The 19,951-nt window shown below is 41.8% G+C and overlaps 1 protein-coding gene across 2 annotated transcripts in view; it reads right to left on the reverse strand.

The window, feature by feature from the left end:
* Positions 1–6,843: 6,843 nt before the first annotated feature.
* The window catches only part of ARGLU1 (arginine and glutamate rich 1), a 27,121-nt gene continuing 14,013 nt past the window's right edge, over positions 6,844–19,951 (reverse strand). Inside the window, exon 4 of one of the 2 annotated variants that reach the window (XM_068984330.1) lies at positions 6,844–8,755. In XM_068984330.1, coding sequence (XP_068840431.1) covers positions 8,591–8,755 — 165 coding nt within the window. In that variant the 3' untranslated portion in view covers positions 6,844–8,590. The remainder of the gene's footprint in view (positions 8,756–19,951) is intronic. The other variant, XR_011145777.1, reaches the window with a different exon arrangement.

Consider the following 19,951-nt stretch of genomic DNA (forward strand, 5'->3'; position numbering starts at 1 on the left):
GGCCAAGCCGCTCCCAGCTCCGCGCGCTCCTGGCGCCGGAGGAACGAAGTGCGGGCCGGGAACCCCAATCCTCCGGGCAGACACGGGGGAGACCGCAGGCAGCTCCTGGGCGCGCCGATCAGCAGCTCCAGCGGTCGCCGAGGCCCGGGGGCGCTCTCCGCGGGGGCCCTCAGAGCGCAGGGCGGGAGAGCACGCGCGGGGCGCGGCGGCGCGGCGGGCTCGGGGCTCCGGGGCGCCGCGCCGGACGCAGCTTGGACAGCCGGCTCCCGTGCGGCTCCAGGGTGCCGGGCGCCGGGAAGCGGGGAGGGCGCGCGGCCGGGACACAAAGGCGGAGAGACGACGCGGCGGCGGACGGGGCGCCCCGAGCGGGGCCGCCTCGCACTATAGATCCAGGGGGCCCGGCAGCGGCCCGAGGGCGCGGACGCCGCTTCGGCGCCGTTCCATGTCCCGGAGCGCGCGCTGGGCGCGAGCGGCGAGGGGCGCCTCCGGGCGCACGGGGAGCCTCCACAGTCCTCGCTGATCCCAGCCCGCGGGGCAGGCAGGAGCGGGGGGCTCGGTCCTCGCCGCGAGGGCCAAAATGCGCGCGCGGGGCTGGGGGATGAGGGGGGCCCTTTGTGCGCGGGGAGGGCCCCGGGACCAGCTCCGCGCACGGCTCCTCGCTCCGGCCGGCGCCGCCGTCCCCGCCGAGCAGAGTCCGCTCGGCCGGCGCGCTGTCAGAGCGCTATAAACGCGGAGCCCCGCCCCACGCCGCGCCGCCCATTGGCCCGCCGCGCGGCCCTCGTCTGCCGGTTGGACGACCGGACTGTCCGTCAGCCACCACCCCGCCCCCCACCCGAGAGTGGGCGGTGCCATTTGACAGGTGAGCCCCGCCCCCGCCCCCGGGCGGGCGGCGCGAGCTCTGCAGCGCCGGGGAGCCGGGGCCAAGGGGGACCGACCCGCGCTCGAGCCCCTGGCGCCCCCGGAGCGGCGGCCTAGAGACGCTCGGCCCCGAGGGCGAGAGGGAGCTGGGGCAGCGCGGGCCACCTGTCCCCGCGCCCAACAGCGCACAGCAGCGCCCGGCGGCGCCCAGCAGCCGCGATCTCAGGGCCCAGCAAGCGCCCTAAAGTTCGGCAGAGACACCACGGCAAGGGCGCCCCTTTTCCCTGCGGAGAGGAAAGTGGTGGGTTTCCCGAGGATCTTTCTCCTTATGAGGCGGAGGACCTCTCCCCACCCCCTAGATCTGCGTAGAGGGGCTCACGGCCCCTCGCACACCCCCTAGCCACCCCCTCTCCAGGGCTTGTCGGTGACGCTTCGCACACCTGATTTCTGCGCCAAACGCTGGCCGGGGCGCCCGATCCCAGTGCGCGGGGGCCGGGAAAGGCAGAGCGCGTCTGCCGGGGACCCGGCGGGGTGGCCGAGCCCCAAGGCGCTGGCCCCACGAAGGCAGCGCTTCTCCCCGCGCGGGCCGCCGGACCGTCTCCTTGATCGGGACACGCTCACACCTCCCCAAGGTGACCGCGAATTTCGAGGGTGACGGGGACAGAGAAGCGGAGGGGCGGCGGGAATTCTCTCCGAGTCCCGGCGGAGCGCGGGCCCCCGGAGCAGCCGGGACGCGCGGCGCCGCCGCTTCCGCGGACCCACAGTGCCCACTAGCGGCCGGTCTGCGCGCTCCGCGGCTAGAGCGGGACCCTCGAGGGGGCCGGTACTCCGCGCGCGCGCCCCGCCGCGCAGAGGGGCCTCGGGCGAGATCGGCGGAGTGAGGAACAGCGGCGGGAGCGCGGCGGGGACGAGGCGCTGTGCACGATTGCCAACAATTCGGTTTGAAAAATTTATGTTGTATACCTACCTACAGCATGCTTAAAAAAACTTCCTTTCTACACCAGGTTTCCCTTAATGTTTTAAACGCAAAGAACCGGTCACTACTATTGCTACGAATTCTAAATTTTAAAGACGGATTATCCACTAAATTTAAAACAATTACTTATGTGGTAAAAAAAAAAAAAAAAAATATATATATATATATATATATATCTCGTTTAGATAGTTTGAGCCCTTTCCCTCTTCTTTGTAATAACTTTGGAAGGGTTTTATGGTGCATTCAGTATTCGGTTTTTGGACATTAAGAATGTACATTTCAACTGGGAATGTTAAAACTTGTGAAGGCTGAAAATACCAAGGCAGGAGAGGTACCCAATACATTCATATTATTCCAAACAACTCTTTACAAGAAGAAAACAACTGTATTTTCTGCATTTGCTAGTTTTCAATGAAGATTCCAACTTGCCAAAAGTATTTTAAAGTTTCAAAGACAGCAAACCAATTGGAAGTCATCCTGACTCCCAGAGGACTGAAAAAGTGGGAGCGAACAGGCAGTATATTTCACAAAAAGTTTTTTTTTAATAAGCTTACAAACATTTAAGGGATTCATTTGAAACAATATAAAGCTAGCTTATAACCCTTTAAAAGTACTAAAACCGAGTGTCTCAGTAGCTGTTTCACATTTAGCAAACTTAGGTTGTGAAATTTAAGTTGTGACCTCTTAGCACCTACATCCTCTCTCCAAGTAAACCAGAGGAAATAAAGGAAATTTGCACTGTCTGAAAATAACCCTGGCTTCCATTTTTAGTCAATCAGATATTCTCACATCCAGAGCATTTTACCTTGGGGAAAATGTAAATGTACATGTTTAAATGACTTCCTTTTAACATTTTAATAAATTTTTTTCCATTGTTTTTTACAATACTGTATTGGCTTTGCCATACATCAACATGAATCCGCCACAGGTATACATGAGTTCCCAGTCCTGAACCCCCGTCCCACGTCCCTCCCCATACCATCTCTCTGGGTCATCCCAGTGCACCAGCCCCAAGCATCCTGTATCCTGCATCAAACCTAGACTGGCGATTCGTTTCTTACATGATATTATACGTTTCAATGCCTAAATGGCTTTTAAATTAAAAAAAAAAAGTGTGTTCTTAACCAAAAAATAAAATTACACAAAAAGATTCCTATTATGTAACTTTCGTGTGAATATGTATTAACTTACTTTCAGTACAAATAAATGTAGAAACTATGTGAAAAGTAGCAGCAGTAGCAACACCACTGCTTTTTAATTACAATAATTAAAAGCATTACCCCAAGTCACTTTATCTATTGTATATATATCTACAAGGAAAAACCACCAGTCCCATCTGCCTGTATGGGTCAGTTTAATAGCTCTTTGTATTTGGACTTCATTTTACAATTGTGAGAAACTTGGTTATTTTTGAAAACCTGTAATTCTACTGGCACATATTTAGCCCTACATCTAAAAATGAGATTTTATTTCAGCAAAAATTACTTCAACTACTTCCAGTGTTAAGAAAGAAATTTTTAAAAATCTAATCAAACTTTGAGGGATTTCAGAGACGTAACCAAGTATAAAAGTTGACGGATATAAATTGGAATAAAATAGAATGAAGTGGTCAATATAGAAGTTCAATAGTTGTAGTTTTAAAAATAAGAGGGCAATGAATTTTGTCCAAGTAAATGTGCCTTACTAGTAGTCATGTTCCTACCCCTTTGGGGTTCATACTCAAGCTTTGGTCTTTGGAACTTACTTTTCTTACATATTCCTTGTACCAGTATTCCAAGACTTACTTTGAAAGACATCTTTAACTTTCAAAAAACTAAAAAAATGTCTTAAGTTTAATATTACAGAAAAATTGCTGATGTTTGATTCTTGTTGATGAAATGTTGTCTAAAGCCATGAATTTTCTAACACAGCTGGAAGCCCCTACTGCACTACCTGCAGTTCATGTCATACAAGTTACTCAAGCTGTAAGAGCTCTTCCCCCGAGTGACACTTTGCTTGCTCTATTCCCAGGTTAAGACCTTTCAAAACAAAACTCTTAGATCACTGTTGCCACACATTCCTGCCCCATCAGCTTATAAAATTCATATTATTACACACTGCAGCATGCTAAGTTAGTGTCTACTTATTAGTTTGGTAGGAAAAAATTATTAGTCATTACATAGGGTTCTTGGTCAAGAGAGTAATTTTTCCCTTTGGGAAGTTTCATGACAACTCATACCTTACAGACCCTAACATATTTAAGGAACCAAATTCTATTCCTCTCTACTACAGATGGCTTCCAAGGTGACTTTCCAGTGGTAAAGAATCCACCTGCCAAAGCAGGATATGCAAGAGAAATGAGTTTGATCGCTGGGTCAGGAAGATCCCCTGGAGAAGGAAATGGCAGCCCACTCCAGTATTCTTGCCTGGGAAATTCCATGGACAGACAAGCCTGGCGGGCTACAGTCCATGAGGTCACCAAGAGTTGGACACAACTGGGCAAACACGTAGTAATCTAATAAATCTCTAGCTCAAATTATCACTGCTTTTATATTAATACAAAAGCACTGTATGTGGAAAGAATGCAGGTATGGCTCCAACCACCTGCAGAACCTGGCCCAAGACTTCACTTTAGATCAAACCAGTCAACCCTAAAGGAAATCAATCCTGAATATTCATTGGAAGGACTGATGCTGAAGCTTCAATACTTTGGCCACCTGATCCAAAGAGCTGACTTCGCTGGTAGACTCTGATGCTGAGACACTGAAGGCAAAAGGGGGGAGTAGAGGATGAGATGGTTAGATGGCATCACCAACTCAATGGCATGAATTTGAGCAAACTCCGGGAGATAGTGGAGGACGTAAGTGACTGGTAGGTTATGGTTCGTGGGGTTGGGAAGAGTTGGACACAACTTAGTGACTGAACATGCTGAGATTCCCACTTTGTGCAATGATAAGATAAGACATCCTGTGTAACATAATAAATTCTGCTCTCAACATGTAAGGGGTATTACTGACCAGCAGTCTCCATCAAACCATTTTTGCTCCTTTATCCCACTTTGCAGTAAGAGATTTCACAGTACCTAGAACCAATTGGAATTATATATTCCTTTAATTGTTCATGTTGTCATTAATTTAATCCATTGTGAAAGCCTGGAAAATGAGGAAGGCAATAATCATTACCCATATGTATACAAAGAACCCATTTTATTCTAACCCTAATAAACCAGGCTTAGTGATCAGCAGTTAACAGCAATCTTACAAGGTTACTGACGCTGCTGAACACACACACACACACAAACCTTCGCTTGAGTGGTAGTGAAAACTACCTGAACACTGATTTTACTTTTATTCTGAAACTTACTGGCTTCAGACATGGAAAGATAAATAAAAAGTGAAACTTTTCCAGCATCCCCTGGGCAACCATCGGAGGCTCAGGAAAGGGACAATCTTGTAAAACGTCCCATGAAGTTCAATCACACACACACCACTTATAAGTCCTACTGGGTTGTCTGTATCCCCCTTTCCATTGCTTCCTAGCTGCAAGTCACTCATTATTCTAGTAATTATACACAGTAAATGGATCAGGCAATGTGATTTAACCATCTGAAAACCAATTATGGCTACCTGATAAAATACATACAGCACGAAACACACAGTATAAAACAGATTACCGCTCCACTGGCAACTGTGCCACTGGACCACAGACTGTTAAAAAGCAAATAGCAACACTCGAAACACAAGGGCAAACAGGAACATTTATGAACGACAAAGGTGATGGTGAAGAATCAACACCTCCACAAGTGGCAATTCAACCAAAGAGTGGGCCTACTGCTTGGCCTTCACACTCCTCCCAGAGCCTGTTACCTTCACTGGTTCTGGTCCTTTCACGAGTCAAGTCATACTTTGCTACCTGAGTGTTCACAAGCCTCCTGGATGGAGTCTCAAAAACTGATACTCTGTTGTAGAATTTCTCAGGCCAACAGACAAAACAGATGGATGGCTCTGGGTGTAAAGGAGCAGAAAGCAGGGACAACCGATGACAGAAGCTCTGGCTTTATTAACATCTTCGGAGAAACTTTAGTTGAGAACTCTGATATAAAACAAAGCCTTGGAAACAATATATACACCTCAACTGGCCAGGATTCTATGCTTATTTTACCTCAGACAGAAAATTTTAAAAGTAGTACTAATTATCTTTTGCAAATTTTTTTTTTTTTGGTAAACTAAATTATTTGCAAATTCTTAAAGTACTGGTGGCTACACAGAAAAGCTACGGACATTACTAGTAAAACTGACTCAGAAATTAACTGAGGATAGGGAGAGCCTAATTTGCTGTCTTCACAAGAGAAACTGAAGCAGTGTATCTTTAACTACAAACCCCTTCCCCTCTTTGCAAGCATTGAAGAGTCCTCACACATAGCTAATTTAAAGGTTTAGTTTATACAACTGATTTCATTCTGCAAACTCCACAATATAAATGGCAATAACTACATATTTTAAATACTGTAATAAAAATAAACAGTCATCAGTTAATTCTGTAATGCAATAAGAACATATAACTTTAAAAAACAAATTGTGAAGAAAAGCATACTTAATTAAAGAACATCTGAACTGCCAATAGTTTGGGAAAGAATTTGAACTTTTATAGTATGTATACAAAAGCAGTAGAAATGAAGAAAACAAATGACTACATATTGCTGTTGCATAGAGAAGACTGGGTGTACTTTATTAACAATTCCATCCTCTTTCCTGCAGCCTGGAGCAGGAACAATTTGATTATTGGACGGGAGTCTCCAACAGCAAAGGGATACTGCAATACGTTACTAAGCAACTCACTGCGATTTCACACCATATGAGGCAGGAAGAAATTTTTTAAAAATTAAAAAAGGCACGCATAAGCTGATTTCATATATTCTAAAGTCCAGGCTACTCTCTTAGATACAATGTTTAGAACACTTGTATAGCAAAACAATTTTTAAATAAACATTTCCAAAAACTTGAATACACAACTTAGGAACAATGGATCTGCACCCCCCCCGCCCAAAAAAAAGTTACATTAAAAAAAAGTGTTAAGAATCATAAAATAATTAGAGCTAACCTAATTGAGAGATTAAAAAAGGGATTCATAAGCAACCTAAATTCTTTAGGTAAATAAAGTGAATGTTTTACTAGAGTAGAAGGTACCATGTTCACTAAAAGTCAGTTCTCACTACAGTTCATGCCTATTTAAAATTCTGTCTTTAAAGATATTTAAACCTAGTTTATTGTTCCTTATCACAATTAGACTCAGGAAGAGCTCAAACTAAAGCATGCACACACAAAATAATCTAGCATTTAGTCATCTCATTAACTTATGTCTTCACTTTTAAAAGACTGGTCAAACTGTCTCAGAAATACTGGAAGGTTTCTCTACTTTGATGACGTATCTATGCATCTCAGGCAGCTTTTTTATATCCATCTCCTTTTCCTGAATAAATGTTTTAATGCCAGTTGACTTAAACATATGTAAAGATAAACGAGGCAGATTCTAGTATATAGAAGTCATTTATAAGATACCACATGCAAAAACAAAAGGAAAACTTTTAAGCTGAAATGTGTTTTCCCCAAAATAAATGTGCATGTACCCTCCACTGAGGGTGATCTCACCACCTTAGCCTTTCGTAAAAGAACAAAGCTAAGTTCTTTCTGATGGCCCACTGTGAAAATAATTTAAGATACTGTAAACTTTTAGAGGCATTTTTCTAGTCTTTATTAAGTATAATTTGTGGTGATAATACTTATTACCCTAAAATAGGTGTAGGATTGAGAATTTAAATCTTTTTCTGGGTGCTTAATCTTTCTTAAAGGTAATACTGCTGCCATAATTTGTGTAGGCATAAATTAGGTATTTGTAAAAATAGCCATTAAATACTAATTCTCAAGTATATTTAAAGTACATATAAATCCTATGTTAAAGGTATAAGCTAGAAGAAATATATAGCATAGTCCTAGGATTTCTAGATTGTTGACATCAAAAAGTAAACCACCCTCTTTAAGACTTAACAGAACTTTAAAAAAAATTGCTTCAACATATGAATTTAAGACTTTACTTTATTCAGCAAAATCATTTATTTACACAGTGGGGAATGCTGGTTTGATTCTGTCAATGAAATAGAAACCAGGTGAACAGAGACAATACTGAATTGTGTATGTATCCTGTGCCAGAGGTGACCAACTGCTTCCTTACCTGTGTCAGGAACACCAAGAGCAACGGTATCGCGAGACACTGGCTAACAATACACCACAAAGGCCCAGTGACACCCTGGGGCTTCCAGTGCAACCACCAACTTTTTCTTTTTTTATAAATATATAAAAAAACAAAAAGTCAGCAAAACCAGCATTATGATGTAGTAAACAGAGTGTAACTCTAAAGTCAGTGGGTCAGTAAAAACCTTATCAGACCATCCATAGTTAACAAAGTGATCTGTTCTTCCTCAGACCACTAACAGAGTCCAACAGGTGAAAAATAGATCGCTTTTTAGAAGGTAACAATGATCTGATAAGGATCTGACTTAATGGAGGTTAAGAGGGGGTTGGGGGGTAAGGGGGTTGAGGGGTGGGTGGGCTGGGGGAAAAAAGGAACTGTAGAGCATAGCCCCTATTAAAACAAGCTAACTTTCCAGATTTTCCAAATTAAAAAAACAAAAATAAAACAAAACAAAAAAAACCACTTCAACATGAAGCTACCATACAAAGTTTTTCCATATTTCTTCGTAAAAAGTTCAGAGTTTGCAGTCTAATCCTGGGTTTTTAACGAGAAGGACAGTTTTGGCCTGGACTTCCCCTTGCCCAGGATAATTTTTTGTTCTTCTTTTTGTTGACGCTGTCGCTCTTGTTCTAGTTTCATCCTTTCCTCATGAATCTTTCTTTGTTCTTCAACAATTCTCAACTGTTCTTCAGCCTGTAAGTTAAAAGTAAAAAATTAGTAACAAATTTTTTTATTTGTAACTTCTGACAAATTAATCAAAAGGGTATACAAAAGTTTATGTTTAAAAAAATCTTGCCTAAGATGACATAGAAGGTATTAGGGAAAAATATTGAGGAAGTCGAAAACAACTCCTTGTAAATTATTCTAACATTTTCCAATATTGTTTTTTATGAAAAATATATGAACAAATTGTTAGGAAAGCACATGAACATTTTGAAGATGAAAAGAAGTTTCTATAATCATGCCTTGAGCTCAGTATACATTTTGTCCTATTACCTATTTTTATCTATCATTTTAGCAACCAGACTAACAAACTGTCAATTACGAATGGAGGCATGAATTCTAAAGAGTATTCTATCTACCAACTTGTTTAACTAAATTTGTAATCAGAAAGGCATACAAAAATCCTCAATGGTGCTACATTATACTGTCATATTGACAACCAAAAAATAATAAACTTTTTTCTGGAGAGAAAAATAACGAAACCTTTCTGACTTGGCTGACTATTAAAACGCTAATTTCAATCAGTTCAGTCACTCAGTCATGTCTGACTCTTTGCAACCCCATGGACTGCAGCATGCAAGGCTTCCCTGTCCTTCAACAACTTCCCAAGCTTGCTCAAACTCATGTCCATTGAGGCGGTGATGGGCTTCCCTGGCTAATTTCAATAGACACCAATAAAATTAATTCCTGCAATGCCTTCAACTCCTTCAGTCTCAAGCAACCAACTTCCTGTGTTCTCTACAGATTTCCTCTCTGCACTAAGAAAATTTAGGCCATTCTCACCAGCTCCTTCCTCCTCAAGTCGCTCTTCTCTCCAAAGATACCACATCCACTTCCTTAAACTCTCAACTAGGTCCAATTCCACTCCACTCTCCCCCAGGGGACATCAAGCAGTGTGTGGTGGTGACTTGAGTCATCATGACTGGGGTGTGGCTGCTGGCATCTCATGGGGAGAGAACAGACTGCCAAACACCCAACAAGGCCTAGGACAGCCCCCGCAACAAACAACTCATTCCAAAGTTGAACAGTGCCAAGGTTTAGACCGCCTGTGCCAACCCTTGACTTCTGAATCTCAGTTATCACCAAGTTGGCCTTTTCTCCCTATTTGACCTTGATCGTAAAATATTCACTGCATCATCTGAATGTCTTTCTATTTCCAAAGTCAAAACTTCATTGCTTTCATCTCCATTATGCTCCTGAAATTGCTTTCTAGATGGTCAGGGCATGGCGCATGCAGCTGAGTCAAGATGTAGTAAAGACTCTCAGGGTGCGTGCCTGTGCTTCGGAAACTTTCACCAATACAGACATCCCTAAAGTTCTAACTCGGCCTTAAGGAAAGCATATTAGAAAGAACCCTGGGAATTGAAGGGTTTTATATCACACACCTCAACAACCCACTTGAGAAATTTATGAAAAGCACTTTGGCACTATCTACCCCAAACTACATTTTCATAGCACTTTTATATCCAGCAATTTCATTTTCTACTAGTTTTATTCTATAAATATACTTGCATACATGCAAAATTGAACAAATTTATTGTAACATGGTTTGTAAAAGACTGGAAAAACCCTGTAAAAGAAAATACTGTATAACTGTTAAATCCAGAATTATGTGATATTACCTAACCAAAAAAATTAAACAAGATTTAAAAAGCAACTTCCTTCACAGACAGAAAAAACTATTCCAACCGTATTGAAATTAACTTCAGATCTGAGTGAAGAAAAAGAAAAGGTTCATTTTCATTAAGTCTACAAATACGGGAGATGACAGTGTCTATGCAGCGGGGGAGCATAATTAAGCTGGGATGACACTAACCACTGAAGTGCTATGCCCAGTGCCAGCGAAGCACAGGGCCCGCTGCCAGCACCCGACAATGGAACAATTCTCGAAACCTGAAGCACACCTTTCCTGCCTCTGTGCACACACACTCATAGTTTGTTCTATTACGGCTTTAAACTGAGCATATTTTGGGACAAAAAAAAAAGATGGATTTTTACTAAACTTATCATGGTAATCATTTCATAAGTCAAATGTTTAGGCTATACACTAACCTATACAGTGCTGTATGTCAATTATATCTCAACAAAACTGTAAGAAAAAAATAAAAGAGTAACAAAACAGACATTTTCAAATAAAATGGTGCAGAAATAAGTGTCTTTGTGTAAAGAACATGTATTCCAAAATGTGGCCTGAAATAAGTTTTTTTAACAATTTTAGTATATTAGGGAAGGCTCCCTATTTGTAAAACATTCCAAGATTTTGTAAAACACAGAAGAATTTAACATTCATAAAAGTTGGTTTTTTAGGATTCAGTACTTCAATAATCTTGGGGAAATCTTAATCATTTTTGACCCTTATATATAAAGAATGACTCTAATAGCAATGATAATAACTATGAAATGACTACAGTAAGTATATCGTAGGGTAATTACAAGATGAAATAAGATAATTATGAGAGCACACTGTGAAGTAGAACACTTATAAATGCTAGAAAATACCCTTTCAGCCAAACAGAAAAAATGAGGCCTAAGTAGAGTGACCAAAGAAGAAAAACCATTATTTTAGCTCTAAAATAAGAAAACTATGTTGAACTGATAAAATTACAAAGTCCTTTTCAACTGCAAGTTAATGAGTATGCTGGTAAATTGATAACCCTTGACAATAGAGTAAATTTTATATTAAAAAAGGCTAGCTGAGAAAAACCAATCTTTTCTCGTTTTAACTCAGTGGCTTTCAAGAGACGGAAACCTGCCTGTGCGTCAGCGTGTGTGGTGGGGCTCCACAGCTGCCTGGAAAGGTGTTTCGCTAAGGCCTTGCAGCCCTCTCAGCTAACTGACCTGGTCTGTCTCTCATGACCCCGTTTGCAGGCAAGTATGCATTACTCCTCTCCCCTCTTCGTTTCCAATGTGCACACAAGAAACCATTCTTCCAAATGAGGGGCGGGCATGCACAGGCGTGTTTACACTGATGGACAGCACCAAGTTCTCTTACACCATGGAGGCCTAAGAGAAAGGTCAACACCGATGATGCAGGCCAGCCTTCATGGCCACGGCACCCACGTGGTCTCAAAAAGGTTTTCAATTCTTACCCCATTCAAAAGAATTGCTGAGGTGAAGTACACAAAAGCAGCGTATACTGCCATAATAGAAGGGTCTACCTAGCCCCTCTCCCAGGATCTTTTGTCTCCCTGTCCCTCTTTACCCAGAGGTTCTATTACCTTATTAAAAATTAACTCTTTTCTAAGCATTCTCCTTACACTGTCTTCAATTTTGGATCAAGGTTCTTAGCAGCAGTTTCTTTAGCAAATAGTGATACTGAAAACCATCACTCTACTTGGAATACATATGAATTTTTATGAAATATGTATCAGGACTGGTAACAGGAATGCTGGGAAAAAATTAAAAAATTACAATTAGGAATCATGCCCCTAACTTGGAAATGTGAAATGTCTACATTTTAACCTTCCAAAGCGTATGTTTCACTCTGCCATTTTGCAATTTTAACACACCCTTCCCTCCACTAACAAGTATAATACAGGTCCCATTTTAGATAAAAAATGAGTAAAAAATATTAAAAAGAAAATCTGATGTAATTAGTTTTGACCCTTAGCAAACTATTTTATGTTATTCATGTACAAGGCCAAAAAAAAGGAGGGGGGTTGGTTTGAAAAAAGTAATACCCTCTTTCCCCCCTGGAGCCCATGGCAATTTAGTTATTCTGACAGACACCTTCTGAGGATATATACCATCATTGTATCATTAGCTACTCATCTAAAGAGAAATCGTAACCACCCTCCCTCTAGTCCCCTTTCTCCTCAGTTTAATTCCCTTTTGCTACCTTTATATCAAACATACTTTAGGTAACATCTCCTCTCTCCTCATTTTACCTAAGTACAAACAACTGCTTCAAGAACCGCCTGGTAATTGAGCATGGTATGAAACACTGGGTACAGAAACCACTGTCTTCCAGATCTCTGGAGAGACTGCTCGACGTTACTGCCAAGAGAGAGCGGACACTTTCAGGATTCTACCATTCATGTCTTAAAATTTCACAGAAAAGAAACTGTACTCTTCTAGATGCACTTCTTTTAATTCTGTGCCCTAAATCCTCTTTTACTAGGTTCTTTTATCTTGTTCAATAAGCATTCCTTTTGTGAAGTTTTCCTCCAATGCCTGGTGACCGCTGGCTCTTGGCATGACCACACCGGGCCGTCCTGGTTCCTACAGCAGACTTCCTTCTCTTCCCTTTCCTCTTCTTCCTCCCTCTGCACACCCTCCTCACTCACCAAGTTCAGCTATCCTCTCTTTACTATTTCTATTTCCACCTTATTAAGTGCCCACCTTTTCACTGACCTCAGTGGCTTTCTTGTTTCTATAGCCTCTGTCCTTCTCACCACACTGCACGATGTCAATACATTTAATGTTCACAGGTTTTAAAAAATTGTTGCCCAGAATACATCAACATAATTAAATCAGTTTTCTACCTTATCTGGCAACAAGCCTCTTAATGCCTGAAAACCCTAACTTGCCCACCATTCCATCCCAAATTAAGATATTTAAATTGACCTATAAATTTGATGCATACCATGTTTTCCCATCTCTTAAACTGTATAAACGTGTCGTTACTAGTCAGCTGACATACACTCAGCTCTATTACAAATGTTCTGTTCTCTTTCCAACTGTTAGTTTCCAGTAGCCACTGTAACATATTACCACAAACTGGATAGCTTCAAACAACAGAAGTGTATCCAGCAGGCAGTTATCACTGCAGCAGAATCAAGGTGCTGACATTCTAGGGCCACATTCCTTCCACCAGGATCTTCCCGTCTCTGTTCTGACTCCATACCGCCGTCTCATCTGTTATGATGGAGTCTGAAAGCCTCTGCCACGGTCTTCTCTCTCAGCCCCTGTTGGCAGTGTTTCTGCTGATCTCCCAGGCACATCTGGCCATGAGCCAACAGGCTCTTCCACAGGTCCTTCTGGGATAACCTCATCTACTCCTGGCTTCTGCAAAAATGGCTGAGGTAACCTGTGAGTCACACGCCTAATTTTTTCAGCATTAGCAAGAAGATGTCCAGTCATACCCATGACCTTCTTTCTAGCACAAACATCAAGTTCTCATCTATTTTACTTCCTGGTTCTTTGCTCAATTTCTCTCTTCTTGCATTTTTCATAAATTATGAGAAGAAACAAGGCTACACTTTACTTAGAATTGAAGGTCATCATGATGTAAGCTGCACCTCTTGCTGTAGGATACAATCCAGCTAGGTTTCTCCCACTATATAATAAGGAATTCCCTGCCTCCAGTTTCCATTAACATGTTACTTGTTTTCTTCCCACCCCTAACCAGAAGTGCCCAGAGGCACTTTAGAAAGTCCATATTCCTACCTAGAGTCTCTCAAAAGCAGTCCAGGCATTTTGTCATGTGCCTCTAAATTCTTCCAGTCTCTATCCACTGTCCAATTCCAAAAATAGGCCCACATGGTTAGGTAACAAGTTAGCACAAAGTAGGTAGGCTCAAAACAACACAAAGTTCATCTGAGGGCTGGAAATCCAAAATCAGCATCGCTGGGCCCATACCAAGGTGTCGGCAGGCTCTGCTCCCTCAGGAAGGTCTAGGGGAGCCCACTGCGAGCTTCTTCCCGCTCCTGGGGGCTGCGAGGAGGACTTCTTGCATTCTGACCACATCACTCCTGTCTTCAAGGCTAGTATCTTTCAGCCTCGCTCTTCTTGCCATGTCCTGTGTGTTCTGTGTTAACACCTCTTCCAGTTCCCTCTTGAAAGGATACATGTGAAGGCGTTCAGTTCAGTTCAGTCGCTCAGTTATGTCTGACTCTTTGTGACACCATGGACTGCAGCACGCCAGGCCTCCATCACCAACTCTCAAGAGTTTACTCAAACTCACATCCACAGAGTTGGTGATGAGTTGGTGAATGCCTGAAGGCATTCAGGGCATAGTAATAATCTAGGATAGAATTTCTACCCCAAGACCTGAACTTGTATCTGTAAAACTCTTTATCTGTCATATAAGGTAACATTCCCAAGTTTTGGGGATTAGAACATGGTATCTTTTTTTAGGGGGCTGGAGGTTATTTTTCAGTCTACTATACTAACATTAAAGAGTGCTTTTGGTTCAAGATGGCAGAGTAGAAGGACATGCACTCATCTGCTGTGAGAGCAACAAAACTTTTAACTAGCTGTAGAACAACCATTGGAACCCACCAAAAAAAAGACACCCCACATCCAAAGATGCCCCAGTGAGATGGCAGGAGGGGCACAATCATGATAAAGTCAAACCCCGTACTTGCCAGGTGGGTGATCCACAGACTGGGAGAACAGTGATACCAAAAAAGGTCTCCCACTGCTGTGAAGGTTCCAAACACCACGTCAGGCTTCCCAGCCTGGGATCCAACAGAGGGACTGGGGATCCCCAGGGAATCTGGCTTTGAGAGCCAATAGGATCTGATCATAGGCCTCCCAGGAGACTGAGGGAAACAGAGACTCCAGTCTTAGAGAGCACAAACAAAATTTTGCACACACCAAGACCTAGAGAAGAAGAGCAGTGACCCCACAGGAGACCAAACCAAAACTACCTGCTAGTGTTGGAGGGCCTCCTGTGGAGGCGTGGGTCACCGGGGGCTCACCACAGGGACAGAGGCACTGGAGGGTCCCCTGTAGCGTAAACCCCCTGGGAGTTTGCCACTAACCCTACCACAGAGCCTTGGAGCCCCCAGGGTTGAGTAGCCTCAGACCAAACTACCACCAGGGATGGAGTGAGACGAGACCACACCCCGCCCCCCCAACACCAGCAGCAGATAATCAGATTAAAGCTTTCCTCAGCAAGGCCCTGCCCACCAGAGCAAGACCCATTTTTTCCCACCACCCGTTCCTCCCATCAGGAAGCTTACACAAGCCCCTTAGCTTCTTCCTTCAGAAGGCAGCAAGCAGCAGCCAAAAGAAGCAGTCTCACAGCAGCTAAACAAAAACCGTTATTACAGAAAGTTAATCATGATGACAGAGCAGAAAGTTATGTCCCAGATGAAAGGACAAGATAAAATCCCAGAAAAACAACTAATGAAGTGGTGACAGGCAACCTTTCAGAAAAAGAATTCAGAATGATGATAGTGAAGATAATCCAGGATCTCAGAAAAAGCACAGAGGCAAAGATTGAGAAGATGCAAGAAATGTTTACCAAAGACCTACAAGAACTAAAGAACAGAGATAACTAATACACTAGAAAGAATTAACAGCAGAATAACTGAGGCTGAAGAACGGATAAAGGGAGGACAGAATGGTGGAAATCCCTGCTGCTGAACAGAATATAGAAAAAAGAATGAAAACAAATGAAGACAGACTACAAGACCTCTGCACAACCTGAGGACAATTAAACGCACCAATATTTGCATCCCAGAAAGAGACAGAAGAGAAAGGACTTGAGAAAATATTTGAAGACATAATAGCTAAAAGCTTCCTGAACATGGAAAAGGAAATAGTCAACCAAGTCCAGGAAGCACAAAGAGTCCCAGGAAAGATAAACTCAAGGAGGTGTCTCACACCGAGACACATAGTGATCAAACTGACAAAAATTAAAGACAGAGATAAAATATTATAAGCAACAAGGGAAAAACAACAAAAAACATACAAGGGAACTCCCATCAGGCTATCAGCTGATTTCTAAACAGAAACTCTATAACCAGACAGAATGGCATGATATATTTAAAAGTGATGAAAGGGAAGAACCCACAACCAAAAATACTCAAGCCTGCAAGACTCTCATTCAGATTTGATGCAGAAATTGAAAGCTCTCCAGACAAGCAAAAAAAAGTTAAGAGAATTCAGCACCACCGAACCAGATTTACAACAAATGCTAAAGGAACTTCTCCAGGAAGGAAACACAAGAGAAAACCCACAGAAAATAAACCCAAAACAATTAAGAAAATGGTAATGGGATCACATATATCAATAACTACCTTAAATGTAAACAGATTAAAAGCACCAACCAAAAGACACTGACTGATGGGGGGGGCGGAGATGAAGACATGTGCATGCATGCACTTCCACTCACCACATCACTCTGCTTGACACCCCCAAATTGTATGTAATTATTTTATACTGTTAAGTTAAGCATGTTCCCATTATGGCTTGTAATTATTTGGGGGCGGGGTTGTCTGGCTATTAATTGTTAAAACTGAGAAAACATTTTTACTATTGTGATTATGTAACTATTACTCAATATCATTGTTATCATGATTGGTCAACAGGAAAATAATAGAACTTTGTATCATCAAAACTAGGATCTAATAGAAAAACCTGTAAACACGTTTTAAAATCCACATGCATAACAGAATTATCTTGAAATTTTTTTTTAAAAATACAAATGCTCAGGTATTGCCTTTTTCTCCAGAGCTCCAGATATGTCTCTAATGATCAGTCATGTTTAAACAACTGGACTATATGATGATCTTTTACTTTCATCTAGTTTGTTTCATTTTTTCTATTTCATATTTAGCACTCCTATATAGTTTGTTCTCCAATTTCTCCATCTCTTCTGTGTTCTTTTTCAAGCCTTTATCAAGTATAGTTAAAAAGCTTTTGTATACATACATAGTATGCATAATATATATTTTAGAAAACTTTTTTGACTTTTTGCCTAAAATATTATGACACTGTTATTCCACTTGTCTTAGTATGAATAGAAAGCTAGATTTCTAATTAAAAAATAGATATGCAATAAGCAACAAAGATTTACTGTATAACATAGGGAACTATAGTCAATATCTTATAATAACCTGTAATGGAAAATAATTTCAAAAATAATATATGTGTGTAACTGAAGTACCTTGCTGTGCATTTGAAACACTGAAAGTCAACTATACTTCAACAACATATATATACATACTTTAAAAAAAGCGCTTTCTTGCATCTTTCTAAAAACTCTTTTTTACAGTTTCTCCTAACTGCAAAGTAAGATCTAGTTTACTTTAAACTAAGAATATGGATACATTTCATATATAGTAAACAATGGTACTTTTTTTTAAATCTCTCAAACTGGTGAGATACCAACTGTCATGTAGCACAACGAATATGGGAAATCTCCCTATTCGATAAGGGAAAAAGGGGAAAACTATTCAACATTAAAGAGAGGAAATATACTATATATCTACAATTTCAGGGAACTGTCTGAGGGTCATTTTTCCTACTGACATAACCACCTAGAACACTTTATTCCATGCCAACACTGAGTAAGTAAGATTCATATCCATTTCAGGACAGTATCTGGCTCTTCCCAGACACATCACTAAAAAACTGTCTTCGCACCGTTTTTAAGTATTAACACTGAAGGAAATTAAAATTCGCCATCTCATCATGCTAACAGCCTTGCAAATAGTTGATGCTACTTGTGCATTGCCAATACTAACCCAAGAACTTGACCCAATGTGCCAAAAAGCCAAGCCAAGACAATTCACATTTTGATTAAACTTCATTTGACTTTATAAATCAAGTGTGTATGTCAGCTAATACGGGGAGGGGGGGTCAGGATGGGGAACACATGTACACCCGTGACAGATACACGCTGATGTATGGCAAAACCAATACAATACTGTAAAGTAATTAGCCTCCAATTAAAATAAATTAATTAAATTAAAAAAAATAAAATAAAAATATTTTCTTGCCTCCTTATGAACAGATAAAATCAAGTATCTAGATAACTTGGAATTGAAATAAGCAAAAATTACTCTTGGTCTAGACCACTTAACATGATTATCACATGAGAGTCCAGTGCTTAGCTCATGTGTTCCTTATTACAGACATTACTGGGATCTATCTCTGTAGTTTCGTCAGGAGGACCTACTTAAAAGTTAGTCTAAGTGTGGTGTAGTTTACTTTCTTTACTAGTTACTCTTAAGTGATCACAATGGTGACATGTATTACTTCTAGAAATTGGAGAAAAGTATAAAATCACTTACAAGCCTACCAATCAGAGATATCTATTCTCAGTACTTTGGCATATTTTTCTATTTAATGTGCAAATGTACATTTCAAATTAGGAAAATCATAGTATGTATGTAAGTTTTGCATTTAGCTAGTTTCTCTGTATTACATAGGTTCTATCCCTAGGTCGGGAAGATCCCTGGAGAAGGAAATGGCAACCTACTCCAGTGTTCTTGCCTGGAGAAGCCCATGGACAGAGGAGCCTGGTGGGATCCAGTCCATGGGGTCATAAAGAGTCGGAAAGGACTGAGCAACTGAACTGAAAATGGTCATGCCCATTTCCACTCCCAGGACACCACTCTGCACAAAGGGTCCCTGTGAGCACATCCCTGCCAGCACTGGGCACTGACAGGAGGAAAAGATCTTCAAGTGTGGCATATAGCATCAGAGAAAAAGCAAAGAGAGGGCCATTTCTTTCCTTCCTTCCTAAGGAGGGGTTTTATTTTCAGGAATCTATTACAGCTACTCTCCCATTACTTATCACACAGCTTGCTACACACAAAGTGGCTTTACTACTACAATTGCTACTGCTCTTCCTGTTATTCCAAGAGATCCCCCAACTCCTGCTGTTTCTCCAGTTCTATTTCCCTCCAGGCCTTTGCACTACATTTCATTTCCTCACACTCTCGTCCTCATTCTAATTGTCCATCAGGGTCCAGATCAGGGGTCTCTCTTCCAAGAAGGTTCTCAGGGCAATTATGTCAGTTGTCTCACATAATTCATACTCCTTACCAAGCAGTTCCATGTTATTAGTTGACTTTCCTTGGAACTGTCCTTGTCTCCACAATTAATACATTAAAGTCTTTAAGAGACGTGACTCTTTATCTCCATATTACTCTTTATACATTATATCTATCATTTTAACAAGATTTTCAATATATTCCATGTAGAATTCCCTAGTAATGTCTGCTCTTTGTGGCCCCATGGACTGTAGCCTGCCAGCCTCCTCTATCCTGGATTTCCCAGGCAAGACTACTGAGTGAATTGCCATTTCCTTCTCCAGGGATCCTCCTGACCCAGCGACTGAACCTGAGTCTCCTGCGTTAGCAGGTGAGTTCCTTACCACTGAGCCACCAGGGAAGCCCAGTTCTTAGTGAATATGTATACAGATTAAAGAACTGTACTCAAAAGTCAGAGGAAGAGGAGAGAAAACAAAAATTAAAGAAACTGCAA

This window comes from Capricornis sumatraensis, chromosome 12 (genome assembly GCF_032405125.1).
Source record: "Capricornis sumatraensis isolate serow.1 chromosome 12, serow.2, whole genome shotgun sequence".
NCBI lineage: Eukaryota > Metazoa > Chordata > Mammalia > Artiodactyla > Bovidae > Capricornis > Capricornis sumatraensis.